At 44.6% G+C, this 12,982-nt stretch overlaps 3 protein-coding genes across 3 annotated transcripts in view; all 3 read left to right on the top strand.

The window, feature by feature from the left end:
- LOC142898370 (NLR family CARD domain-containing protein 3-like) overlaps positions 1 to 12,982 on the top strand; it is a 417,525-nt gene that overhangs the window by 134,724 nt on the left and 269,819 nt on the right. The window lies entirely within an intron of this gene.
- Positions 1 to 12,982, top strand: part of LOC142898405 (NACHT, LRR and PYD domains-containing protein 12-like) — a 143,863-nt gene that overhangs the window by 25,404 nt on the left and 105,477 nt on the right. The window lies entirely within an intron of this gene.
- LOC142898378 (tripartite motif-containing protein 16-like) lies at positions 4,338 to 6,699 on the top strand. The gene has a single exon (XM_076041317.1). The coding sequence runs from the start codon at positions 4,468 to 4,470 to the stop codon at positions 6,130 to 6,132; it is 1,665 nt and encodes a 554-aa protein (XP_075897432.1). The 5' UTR covers positions 4,338 to 4,467; the 3' UTR covers positions 6,133 to 6,699.

Below are 12,982 nucleotides of genomic sequence, written 5' to 3'. Positions count from 1 at the left end.
CTCAGACTGCGTCAACACAAAGTGGAGTCAGACTGTTAACAACTTTAACTTTCGGTTTCTCTTCCTGCTTCTTGATGGCTGCTCCTCACACTGGAGGAGGAAGGTTTACAAGCAAAGACTGGCGAGGTGTCTCTAATAAAGTGGCCAGTGCTCATCAACACTGATGCTTGTCACTGATTCAGGGCTTTTATTTCAACAACTGTCTCACATCTCAACCAAACTAACAGCCACAGTGCGAGTGGGCGCAGTAACACGGACGTGATGTCACAACACAGTGAGTGACGACCAGTCAGCTGTTTCTCCCTGCGGAGAGCAGCTGAGGTTGGTGTGGAGGGAGAGTCTACAAGCCAATCAATTATAGGCCCATTTCCTCAACATCAAATATTTGCAAAGTCATGGAGAAAATGATAAAAGATGAAGGTATTTTTTGGAGAGTAAAGGGTATATAGTCAAATATCACAGTGCTTTTAGGAAGGGCCGTAATACTATGGATGCGCTGCTGTGATTAGAGCATGAAATAAGAAAAGCACAGATTAATACAGAAAGTGTGATAGTAGTTATGTTTTCATATTGAAAAAGCATATGCTATATTATGGAAAGAAGGGCTGCTAATGAAACTTTTTAAAATGAGGGTAAGAGGGAAGATGGAGCAATGGATAAAAAATGTTCTACAAGATAGAAAGATACAAGTTAGAGCAGGAAATGAGTACTCAGAAAGTGTTAGGCTGGAGAATGGAGCGCCACAAGGGAGCATTGTGAGTCCATTATTATTCTCAGTCATGATTAATGAAGTATTTTCACAAGTGCAACAGGGGATGGGCTGTTCTTTGTTTGCAGATGATGGGCTACAAAAAATGCCAGAAGCTATTTTAAAAGTAGAGAAATGGGCCAATAGTTGGGCATTTAGATTTTCAGTTGATAAAAGCAAAGCAATGATTTTTACAAGGAAAAGAATTGGGAAGGAGGTTCAGTTCAAATGATATCATCAGGATTTGGAGAAGGTGCAGCACTTTAAACTACTGGGGAGATGGTTTGATGAAAGACTCACGTGGGCAGTGCACATTCCCAAAATGATGGAGCAATGTAAAAAGGTGATGAATGTAATGAGAATGGGGAGCAAATAGAAAAGCCCTCACATCCATGTATATAGGATGAGTCAGATCTCTTCTGGATTATGGGGCCATAGTTTATGGTTGAAGAGCTCAACACTTGAAAAAGTAGATCAAGTACAATATGAGTGTTTAAGATGATGTCCGGGTGCATTGAAATCAACTCCTGTAGCAGCATTACTGCTAGCAATGGGAGAGCAGCCGCTGGAAATAAGAAGGGAACAACTCACAATAAATGATTGGCTTCATTTACAGAAGAAAAAAAAACTCAACTCAGCTTCTCTTCCTGCTTCTGCTGCTCACCGTGGCTCCTCCCATCCAGCCGCCTCAACCGCTCCCACACTTCCAGGAAGTCACATGATGCTGTGTGTGTGTGTGTGTGTGTGTGTGAGAGAGAGTGTGTGTGAGAGAGAGAGAGAGAGAGTGTATGTGTGATGTGTGTGTGGTGTGTGTGTTCTTCTTGTCACGTATTATGTGGCAGTTTGCTCCCAGTGGAAATGTCTTGTTGGAAGTGTGACAGTGGACGGTCCTGTCAGTATGCCTCCAGTTGATCATGCGCCCTGGCTCCTTGGCCAAATGGTGAAGCGTGCATGGCTATTACCCGGGAGTCTGCGGTTCCAAGCCCGCCCGGGCCTTCTGCACCTTGCCACAGAAGTACAGAAAGATCAACTCCCTAGGACAGACCCAGCTGCAGAAACAAATGAGGGGGGGGGGGGGGGGGGCACATATTCAAACCTATATTTTATCTGCTTCAGGCTTAACAGCAGCTCCATGGCCACTCGCACAGTATTGAAATATTATTTTCTCTCACTAACAAGAGGCAGACAATCTTTAAATGCATAGAAAAAAACAAAATACAGTAATGACCTTGTGCTGTGTTCATTTATTGAGTTGTATAAAACAGAGGATAGAGGCGTTCAGAGAACAGCTGCAACCCCGCACAGCTCCGATTCCGAGCTGACCAGCTGGGGCTCACGCAGCTCACTGATTGGCTAGGTGGGGCAACTCTGCACTGGCTACATTCGGTGGAGAATTAAAAAAAAAAAAGACTTTTAACAGTTTTAAATACAGTTTTAAACATAAATCAGCTTCAATGAATTATTCATTTAGTTCAAAATAAATCGAACTGTTTCACAAATTTTTAATGACTGCTCAATGCATTGTGCATCTCACAGTTCAAATGAATTATTTTAAAGGAAACTTTAACAACAAGAAAAACATGGAGTTATTCTGCAAGGCATCACCATCAAATGCAGGAATCTCTCTGGCGGGGAGAAAAGCTGCTTGATGTTGCTTTACAAGCAATTCAGTGATTTCATTTTGCCTCTTTAACACGCCAGTAAGGAAACCTTCATTTATTAGATTTCCTTTTGTTGAGATGGAGGAGCCATGCTCATCCTTTTGCTCGTAACCCAGAGGTTTCTTTTCTGCCTTTGCTTTACATGGTATAGTTTGGTGAGGAATATATGACTGCTGCAGGCTTTGAGGATGTTTTTGAGATGTTACTGGAATTTTATATACTGTAGATGTTCCAGTGGCCTGGAACTGGCGTAAGGGTGTCACGTTTTCTGACTTCAGCTGCTTTGATGTTGACGGCCGTTGAGCTTCCGGTGGTTGCGGTTGCTTTAATGACGAAGGTGGTTGTTCAGGTGTGGCCTGTGACATCACACTCCCCATGAATACATGCATGTTGGCTTCTGCTGCAGCCAGTTCAGTCTCCACGTGGTGCCTTTCCCTTCTTGCTTTTAGCTTCAAGTTCTTCCATATGGAGTGCATGTTTGACTTCCAAGGCCTGAGCTTTGGCCTTTAGAGCAGCTTGTTCAGCCTCAGCCTTTCAGCATGCAGAAGATAAAGGAGAGGATGCTGAGGAGGAGCTGGCATCTTTGCTTGAAGCCTTGCTTGCTTACGGGCCCTTTAGCCTGGGACACGCTGTCCTCTGGCCCCACCAATAGCGCATTTGCTTCTTCTTGCTCCCCCAGCTCCTCTCGCTTCTTTTGCTCATCCTGCTCATCTCCTTTTCCCACATCACCATTCAACCATTCTGTAATGTCAGATGAGAAATGTGGAAAAGGTATCAATTTAGGCTCATCCCAGTCCATATGATCCGCTTCCCTTTCCTCTCCGTTAGAAAAGAGATTTTGTACAGCCACTTGCAAATCCATCAACTCCCCCAAATAATGATCCAATGCTTCAACACGCTTGTTCATTATTTCTTGACTTTCTCCAGCTTCCAACATGCTGTTCATTTCATTCCTTTTGCGCGTTAAAACGCCAAGCTTTCCCCGCCGTGCGTGACGCTATCATTTTTATCAGACTCATGTCATCATTCATTGCGTCAGCTTTTCCAGTCAACAACATCGTCACGCTTTGTCAAAGCCGTGGTGTAGAGGACGACGGTCAAAAAAATGCTCCTTGGTTGCCGAAATGTTCTTGGTCCAGGACAGATGTATCAGTAAAAGTCTGCAATGAAGCAACTTTCATTGCTTTCTTTCTCCAAAAGCTTTTTTCTTTCTTTATTTGACCACAATCAGTTTCTAATGAAGAGAAAATGCATGAAAATACTGCCAGTCTTTGTCAAACAGCAACAAGAGAAACTTGAACACTCCACTCTTCTATGTATACACACATGACACACGCTTCTTAAAACTGCAGATGCTACAAAACAACAGTTTGACCTGTCGGAGAGGAAAATCTAAACTGGATCATCACCTGATTCACTGCAGTTGTTCACTGTGGTCGCTCTTATTGCTCCATAAAGCTCTTTATGAAGAGCAATAAGATAACAGTGAGCGACTAGCAGATAGCGGCTAGCAGATAGCGGCTAGCAGATAGCGGCGGTGCCTCACTTGAAATAAATGTGAATTACCTGTGACAGGTGAAGACACCTAGCCGAACAACAAGCATTAGCATTAGCCTCTAACACACACGCACACAAAAACACACACACCCACACACACAGAGTGTGTGTGGGTGTGTGTGTGTGTGTCCCAGCAGCAATCACATCAGCTGCAAACGACAACTCAGATTGTGAACTATGAACTTTGATTCGTCGTCGTCGTCTGTCTTCAGCGCCAAGGAAACAAAGTGCACAAGCACACACACACACACACATCCTGACATTCCTCTTCCCGGAATGACTCAGGAGGTTAGAAGCCCCGCCCCTTGTGGTCCTTGCAGCCAATCACAGCTCGGACTGGTCGTTTCCTCCCCTTCAAGTCAAACTGGTTTTGTTTCTCATGAAGTTGGAACCCAGTCAGTCAGTCAGTCAGTCAGCCAGTCAGCCAGTCAGTCAGTCAGCCAGTCAGCCAGTCAGTCAGTCAGTCAGTCAGTCAGTCAGTCGGTGGCTCTCAGAGGTGAAATGGCTCAAGCAGCAGCTCAGCTGGACCCAGAAACCTTCTCTTGTTCCCTCTGTCTGGATCTTCTGAAGGAACCAGTGACCACTTCCTGTGGACACAACTACTGCAGGAAGTGTCTCCAACACCACTGGGATGCAGAGGAGGAGAGGAGAGTCTACAGCTGCCCTCAGTGTAGGAGGACCTTCACACCAAGGCCTGTCCTGGAGAAGAACACCATGTTAGCAGCTCTAGTGGAGACCCTGGAGAAGACTGGACTCCAAGATGCTCCTGCTGATCACTGCTATGCTGGAGCTGGAGATGTGGCCTGTGATGTCTGCACTGGGAGGAAACTGAAGGCCCTCAAGTCCTGTCTGGTCTGTCGGGCCTCCTACTGTGACTCTCACCTCCAGCCTCATCGTCAGTCTTCAACATTTAAGAAGCACAAGCTGGTGGAACCCAGCCAGCAGCTCCAGGAGAACATCTGCCCTCGTCATGATGAGGTGATGAAGATGTTCTGCCGCACTGATCAGAAGATCATCTGTGGTTTATGCTGTGTGGATGAGCATAAAGGTCACGACACAGTGGCAGCAGCAGCAGAGAGGACTGAGAGGCAGAGAGAGCTGGAGGAGACCAGGCAGAAGATCCAGCAGAAGATCCAGCACACAGAGGAAGACCTGAAGGTGCTTCAGAAGGAGGTGGAGTCCATCAACGGCTCTGCTGATAAAGCAGTCAAGGACAGCGAAAAGATCCTCACCCAGATGATCCATCTGCTGGAGAAAAGACGCTCTGAGGTGCAGCAGCAGGTCAGATCCACACAGGGGGCAGCAGTGAGTGGAGTCAAAGAGCTTGAGAAGAAGCTGGAGCAGGAGATGATGGAGCTGAAGAGGAGAGACGCTGAGCTGGAGAAGATCTCACACACACTGGACCACAGCCAGTTTCTCCACAGGTTCTCCTCACTGCCAGCACTCAGTGCGTCTCCAGACTCCTCCAGCCTGGAGATCCGTCCTCTGAGATACTTTGAGGACGTGGCAGCAGCTGTGACCAAGCTGAGAGATGAAATACAGCAAGTTCTGATGGAGACTCAGACAAACATCTCATGGACAGTGAGCTACGTTCATGTTCTACTGAAGGTACCAGAACCCAGGAGCAGAGAGGACTTCCTCAGATGTTCACCTCAAATCACTCTGGATCCAAACACAGTGAACAAAGATCTGTTATTATCTGAGGAGAACAGAAAAGTGACAGGCATGATGGAAGTTCAGTCTTATTGTGATCATCCAGACAGATTTACTGACAGGAGACAGGTCCTGAGTAGAGAAGGTCTGACTGGACGATGTTACTGGGAGGTGGAGTGGAGAGAGTGGGTTTGTGTAGCAGTGGCCTACAGGAACATCAGCAGAGCAGGAAGGTCAAAGGAAAGTATATTTGGATGCAATGACAAATCCTGGAGTTTAGATTGTTACCCAGATGGATATGGGTTTTATCACAACAACATCAGGACTGCTGTCTCAGGTCCTGGGTCCTCCAGAGTGGGAGTGTACCTGGACCACAGAGCAGGTCTGCTGTCCTTCTACAGTGTCTCTGGAACCATGGAGCTCCTCCACAGAGTCCAGACCTCCTTCACTCAGCCGCTACATGTTGGACTTGATGTTGATTCAGGTTCTTCAGCTGAGTTGATGAAAGTGTGACTGAAGTCGTCAGAGAGACTCTGAGCTGAATTCTCACCTTTGATTCTTCTTCTGTCTTCACCTTTGTTGCCCAGTGTCTCCGGCTGTCAATCACAGGGTGGGCGGGGCCTGGACGCCACTTCCTGTTTGTGCTCCTGGTGACTGTTGTCCACCTGATGTTTGTCTCCACGGCTGCTGGATGTTTGTGCCACGTTGTTTCTCTTCCTCTGCAGCCCATTCATCCCACAGATTAATAATGTGTCATTAGTCCACATGACAACTTTATTACTGTGGAAACACAGCTGAGGTCTGCTTCCACTCTGGACCTTTCCCCGCTGACCTTTGACCTTTCAACAACTCATCCATCTGATCAACCTTCTGACTGTTGATCCGTTTGTCAACAATCAGATGAATGCATGTAAATATTGTGAGAGAATTTTGTCTTTTGATTCTGCTTGTTGGCTCAATGTGACAATAGTCAATCAATAAGTCATGAAATATGCCATCAGTCTGTATTGCACAACAATGTCAAGTCAATGATCAAGTGTTGAATTGAAGCAATAAAGCAACAAGACAATCCAGATAAAGTCTCTGCTTGTTCGTAGATTTCTCTTCTGTCAAGATCTCCATGTATTCACCACAGACATTTAGAAAGTCAACACCATGAAGACAAGATCCAAGTTTCAAAAGCACATCAGTCAATGTAGGAAACAGCTGATATTTCTCTGGCATGAAGGAGGAGGATGACACACACACACACACACACACACACACTCTGACACACACACACAGAACGGCAGATGAGTGCTGCAGTAACAGTCTGCTCCACTAGGGGGCAGCTGACTCCAGTCCTGCTGCTGCTGCAGCTCTGTTTTCACAGCAGCTGTGTGTTTCCTCCAGGTGTCACCACAGGTGATGGAACGTTCAGGTGACTCAACTCAACTAAACTTTATTTATAAAGCATTTTAAAAACAACCACAGCTGACACAAAGTGCTGTACATAAAAACATAAAAGCATAAAAACCAACAGTAAAACAATAAAAGCAATAAAACAAATACAGTCTCATGCTGGGCAGTGATGTTCGATACTGGCAATCTTCTTTCCGATCCGATACTGAGTAAATTTCAGGCTGGTATCGGCAATACCGATCCAATACTTAATAATAATATAATATTATACAATATAATAATCCATAAAAATTCCTCACTATGTGTGTGTGTGTTAGTGATGTGCGATACCACTGATTTTCATTTTGATCCAATACCTAAAGGTAATATCGTTCATACCAATACTTTTTTTCATTTTTTAAAACTTATTTTTATTATTATTTCATTTTTAATATATCAATCTATCTATAACTATGACATTTCAAGACCGCAGGGATGCAACAAGAGATGTGTGAAGACGTGAATCACTTTCCCGTGTTTGCAGGGACTGTGATAAACATTGTTGAGACTTTAAATGAGTCTTTGTACCTGGGTACTGCCTGCCAGTGGCAGCTCCAAACGACTCGGACGGTGACGTCTGTCTCGTGTGAGCGCCACCTGTGCTTTGCTCTCCTCCACTGCCTCATCACCTCTTCATATTGAGCGATGTGATTGTTGTTTAAATGTTCCATAAGGTTGGTGGTGTTGCCACGGTACCTCACTATCTTGCGACATACGTCGCATGCAGCGTCGTTGTCGCTTTGTGAAGTAAAAAACCTCCACACGTAACTCCTTTTCCTTTCCGCCATCTCTCCTCTGCGACTCTCGTGCCACCTGCTCAGTCAGTGGAAACGTGTGTGCGTGTCACGTGAGCTCGGACGGGGTGCTTGTTTTATACACAGCCATATGCTGTGTCTCAATTCAGGGTCTGCATCCTTAAAGTACGCATTTTGAAAGGAAGTTGCGTCATAGCACTGCGCGAAAGGTTGTCCCAATTCCCAAGGGTGCTTAGGACGCTCAAAATGCGTACTCGGAAATACGCACTAGTTTCAGCCGATTCCAAGGATGCACCGCTACTATCCTTCGCGCACTTGTGTATCCCATGATGCTTTGCGTGCTTCTGCAAAGCATCGTGAGATCTTGGGAAGTCAGTGAGTTTTAATTATTAATTTTAGTTTTTCATTGACAATTTTGTCTTCGCGCCGATTGTGCTGTGGCAGGCTGCTATGCGGACTTGCCACCTTTTTTTTTGTTTTTTTTTTTTGTTTTTTTTCAATGTTGTTGTTTTGCTCGTTGAGGGGAACAAGAGGTGCAGAGAAAGCCAGAAGAATTTCAAATGTCCTTTATTGTCTTCTGCAGGTACGTTTCCTTTGTTGAGCGAAGGTGTTTTTGCGGTTTTGTTTGGTTTTATCCCCACATGTGCATTGCCACTTTGTCCAGCAGGTGTCACTGTTCACCCGTCCATAACAGTTTGGGACGATTGCGTTCAATAGAAGTGCTTTTCTATCTTTTTCTCTCTGTTTTCAAGTAAGCTGTATATTGTAATAGAGAACAACAAATTGCACAGTTCCGCGTTGCATAAATGAGGGGAACAAGAGGTGCAGAGAACGCCAGAAGACTGTCAAATGTCCTTTATTGTCTTCTGCAGTGTGGGAAATGTACTTATTTTCTGAAACTTACTGCTAGTGGGAAAACTTTGTGGGAAATTAATATCTTGAACTTACTGCTTACTATCATGCAGCTGCTGAGTATGTTATGAGAACCATTGCCATAGCCTTACGTGTGAGAATAGAAGATAAGAAATGAGAGGCCGTCTGCTCCCGTGAGAGCGGCGGTGTTGTTGGAAAACTTGTTGTTGGAGCTCGTGTGCAGATAAAACGAACCTAGACGCAGGTGCGGCTGGCATCCTGAGAAAAGAGACTCCAAGACGACAACATCCTCCTCAAACTGAGCGGGCCGTGAGAATGAGTCTCATTCATTCTCACGATGCATCGCTGCCATGACAACCATCGGCTGACAAGCACCTGTCGGCGCGAGGAGGAGCCCGGCCACGCCCCCGCCGGCAGAAGGAGGAAAAGGGATGACAGGCAGTTCGCTCGAACAACGAAAGCAAAAGTGGAACCAAACACAGAACGAGAGCAAGACAGTTTGCGCAAAGGAAGTTCTCATGCACAAACCCTCATTATGGAAAACAAACCAAGCATTGCATATGATGCAGCTTTTAAGTTAAAGGCAGTCGATCTGGCTAGATCGCTCGCGCTCTCGTCTGTATGTTCTCTTGTCTTTATGCGCTCTGTCTTTGTGAGCTCCGGTGCGTCGCTGCTTCGAGTTCTGGTCCGACTCCATACCAATTAACCGAGGTGACCAGCGGGACCCCGCAAACAGGATCCGCGGTGCGAGAACAAAGTCGCAGGCGCGCAGCCGCCGAACCGAACCGTTCCGTTCCGGAACCCGTTTCCTGACGAAACACCTGCGGCTTATAGTCGAGTGCGGCTTGTATATTAACACATTTGTATTTTCCCCTAAATTTAACTGCTGCGGCTTATATTCAGGTGCGCTTTATAGTCCGGAAATTACGTTAATTATTCAGCCAGTTGAGTAAACACGAGAGGGGTCTGGCTGCAGGACCTGCACTGCACTGAGAGGTCCAACTGCACTGTCAGGACCGGAAGTTTAGATTATTACATATACATGATTGATTTAAAAATGTTAAAAACCGGGAGATCGTCGCAAGACAAACATTTCAATGGTTGTGTTTGTGTCGATAAAAATCCACCTCATAAAACACGGGGTACACAAAGTTATGAAAGCTACCTGGAGTAGATCATAATCGTAATTAAAACAGAAAATACAATAGAAATCGAATCAATCGGCAACGATGGCGCTACAGTCGTTAATCTGCTATTGCCACCTTCTCGGTTAGAGACACTGGGAAATACTTACTTAATATTAGTATGTCTACACTGCGCAGGCATCTCAAATAGTTAGGAGTGTTCTGACGTTCTCGAACTGTTGTCAAGTCAACAGTTCGTTTAAAGCGATCGAGCCAGCAGGCGCTCGCTTTCCGCTTGCTCTGTTTATACTAGGTATTACGGTAATCACTGAGCACAAGAGGGAAACTAGATAGAATTGCTTTCCGCTGTACTTGGTTTCAGATTTATATTTTTTAAATATTATTTGTTGTCAGTCCATTCCTCTTTCTAAATAAAGTGCCTCAAAAAATATATAATAATAATAATTAAGAGATATTTTCTCGTAATTTAGTGATTATCTCATAATTAGGAGATATTTTCAGAATGTTTGCCTAGAAAACAAAACAAAACAAATAAAATATTAATTAAAAATAAATTAATAAATAAAGCAAAAAAACAAAGCCGGGGCCTTTTCTGGTATGTATCGACCTGATCTATTTATTTTATTTTATTTATTTATTTGCTGCTGTACGTCTTGACACTCACAGTACGCCAAGTACCCTCTTTTGTCACGTCTTCTGAAATAAAATATTTTAATTTATAAAAGCTTTTAATTTGAAAGGCGTTAAATCAACTTCCGGCGCAAAGGCGTTAACTTCCGGTCCGGACAGTGCAGGCGGACTTCTCAGAGCAGGCGGGTCCTGACAGTGGAGGTCTGCAGCCAGACTCTCTTGGTAAGCTCTGTTTACGGACATCTGTTAGTTTGGGTGTGTCACTTTGAAAGAATAGAAGCGGGTGTCTTTACTTGGAAGTTGTGCGCAGAAAGCTCACAAACTTTTCCAAGATTGCAAGCCTGCAAGGCGGAGAGAACGTAAGTTTCATTCCATTAGTTTATCATCTTACTTTTAAAAAAAAAAACAAAACGTTGCGTTCATCTGCATGTGACACATTTCTGACGTTTTTAAGTATGCTATGTCCATGGATTTTAAGATATTAAACTCTATACATAATTTATTTGTGGTTTCATGATTGATTTATTATTCTAATAACTCCTTTCTGTAGTTTATTCTAAGCAGGGGCGGATCTAGGATTCTTGGAGATCAGGGGCTTAGCCCTGAGGCTGCAGGTGCAGATGTCAGTTCGACAAAAAATATATGCATCTTCCCTTTACCCGTACGGCTGGGTCTTTTTCCCAGAATTGTTCTCTTTTTTCACCACCTGCCCCAGGAAAAATAAAATCTCTCCCGGGACACAATTTGTCCCGTTTTTTAGGGAAAATTACAAAACTTCATTTGATTTCCGTCTGTGGTCTAGGCTGCTTTCCTGTGCATGCTGCCACCAGAGGCGGTGCTAGGGTCTGTTGGGGCTCCAAGCAAGAAGTTACCTTGGGGCCCCACCTTACCAGTGCCAGTGCACGCTGAAAAAAATAGATTTTTACACAACCAAACGCACGATTTCCGGGAAATTTGAGCTAAATTTCTCCAAAAACATGCATGTGAGGTCAATTGAACACTCTAAATCAGGGCTACTCAACTTAATATGGCTCAGGGGCCACTCAGCAAAATCCCAAAAGTCTAAGGGCCGCAAGCTAAAAACTACAAGTCCTGTTTTGAACGTTTTGAACAATGATTTTGTGACACACTTCATGACAAGTCTAATAATTAAGGAAACACAAAGAAAACAGCCACATTTCTGGCTAAACCTCATCGAACAAAAACATTGTCATGAATGGAATGATGGTGCCTAAGAGCATGACTTCTAATGTGGTTAACAACTTTAACTACTTTACCCATCGTTGCTTTTGTCTGACCTGTTAATGGCAGAAGTGCAAGAAGTTCCTCTTTGAAACTATTGTCATTAAAAAAAACAAAAAAACGAACCCAGATCATTAACTGCGCTGTGTCTCACACGTCAGTTGACTCGCCTAGGGCCAGGCTGAAGTAGTTTGATTTCTTGAGATCTTCAATTAGTTTTAAAAACAAATGATCCGAAATGTTCTCCACACGTCGGCAGAGGGTTGAATCAGAAAAGCTGCAGTTTCGATATCTGTTTACTGATGGCGTCTTTGTTTTTAAAATCAGCGAAAAGAGACTCAATAGCATCCAGCCAACATTTTTTTTATCAGCTCCCCTTCAGTGAAAGGCCGTTGACTTCTAGCTACATTCCACGCTACTTTGAATGATGCTTCTGTGACTCGGTCACTTTCCTTGCAGTGAAATTTCAGCGAGCTTTGTTGTCCATGCAAGCCTATTTTAAGAAGGCGTATTTTGTCTTTTCTTATGGTGCTCCCAGTTGGGTATTCATCGGCAAACTCGTTCTTGTGATTGTGGGTATCATGGTGACGTTTAAGATTATCCCGTTTCTTGACCGCAATTAGCCTTTGGCATATGAGGCACACTGGCTTATTTTTTACCTCAACAAATGCAAACTCTTCCTCCCATTTTTGCTGAGAGACTCGGTGTTCGTCTGCAATCTTTCTCTTCGACTTGGCCATGTCTGCTAACAGACCCGGCGAGGGGGAAAAAATCTCGCTCCCGCTACAGCGGTGTGGTTGCGTGCCGAATTAGCTGCTCGTGTAACTGACTAGTGTAAATCAGACGGCATCAACTTCTTGCTCGTCGGTCAAACACTGCATACGCATGATCGCCCCCTTGAGGAGAAAGGTTAGAAATGATTTAATCACACTGAGAAATGATGCGTCTGCTCTAAAAATAACAAAATCGGATTTTTGTTGGTATGATCTTGACGGGCAGCACAGACATGTTGCACGGGGCCGCATGCACCTATGGACAATTGTCCATAGGCGTGCATGTGAGTGTGAATGGCTGTTTGACTGTATGTGGCCCTGCGATGAACTGGCGACTTGTCCAGGGTGTCACCCTGCCTTCGCCCTAAGACAGCTGGGAGAGGCTCCAGCAGACCCCCAGGACCCTGAGCTTGGGAATGAGCGGGTATAGAAAATGAATGAATGAATGATACATTAGTGGTTCTCAAAGTGAGGTCCAAGGACCACCAGAGGTCACAGAAAGCCC

Source organism: Nelusetta ayraudi, unplaced genomic scaffold (assembly GCF_046127955.1).
Source record: "Nelusetta ayraudi isolate G7.1 ecotype Tasmania unplaced genomic scaffold, CSIRO-AGI_Nayr_v1 ptg000064l, whole genome shotgun sequence".
NCBI classification, from domain to species: domain Eukaryota; kingdom Metazoa; phylum Chordata; class Actinopteri; order Tetraodontiformes; family Monacanthidae; genus Nelusetta; species Nelusetta ayraudi.
Note: the sequence above shows the minus strand (reverse complement) of the source record. Positions and strands in the feature narration are given on the sequence as shown.

Coding starts and splice junctions, on each gene's coding strand:
- LOC142898378 (XM_076041317.1), top strand. CDS start 4,468: ATGGCTCAAGCAGCAGCTCAGCTGGACCCAGAAACCTTCTCTTGTTCC.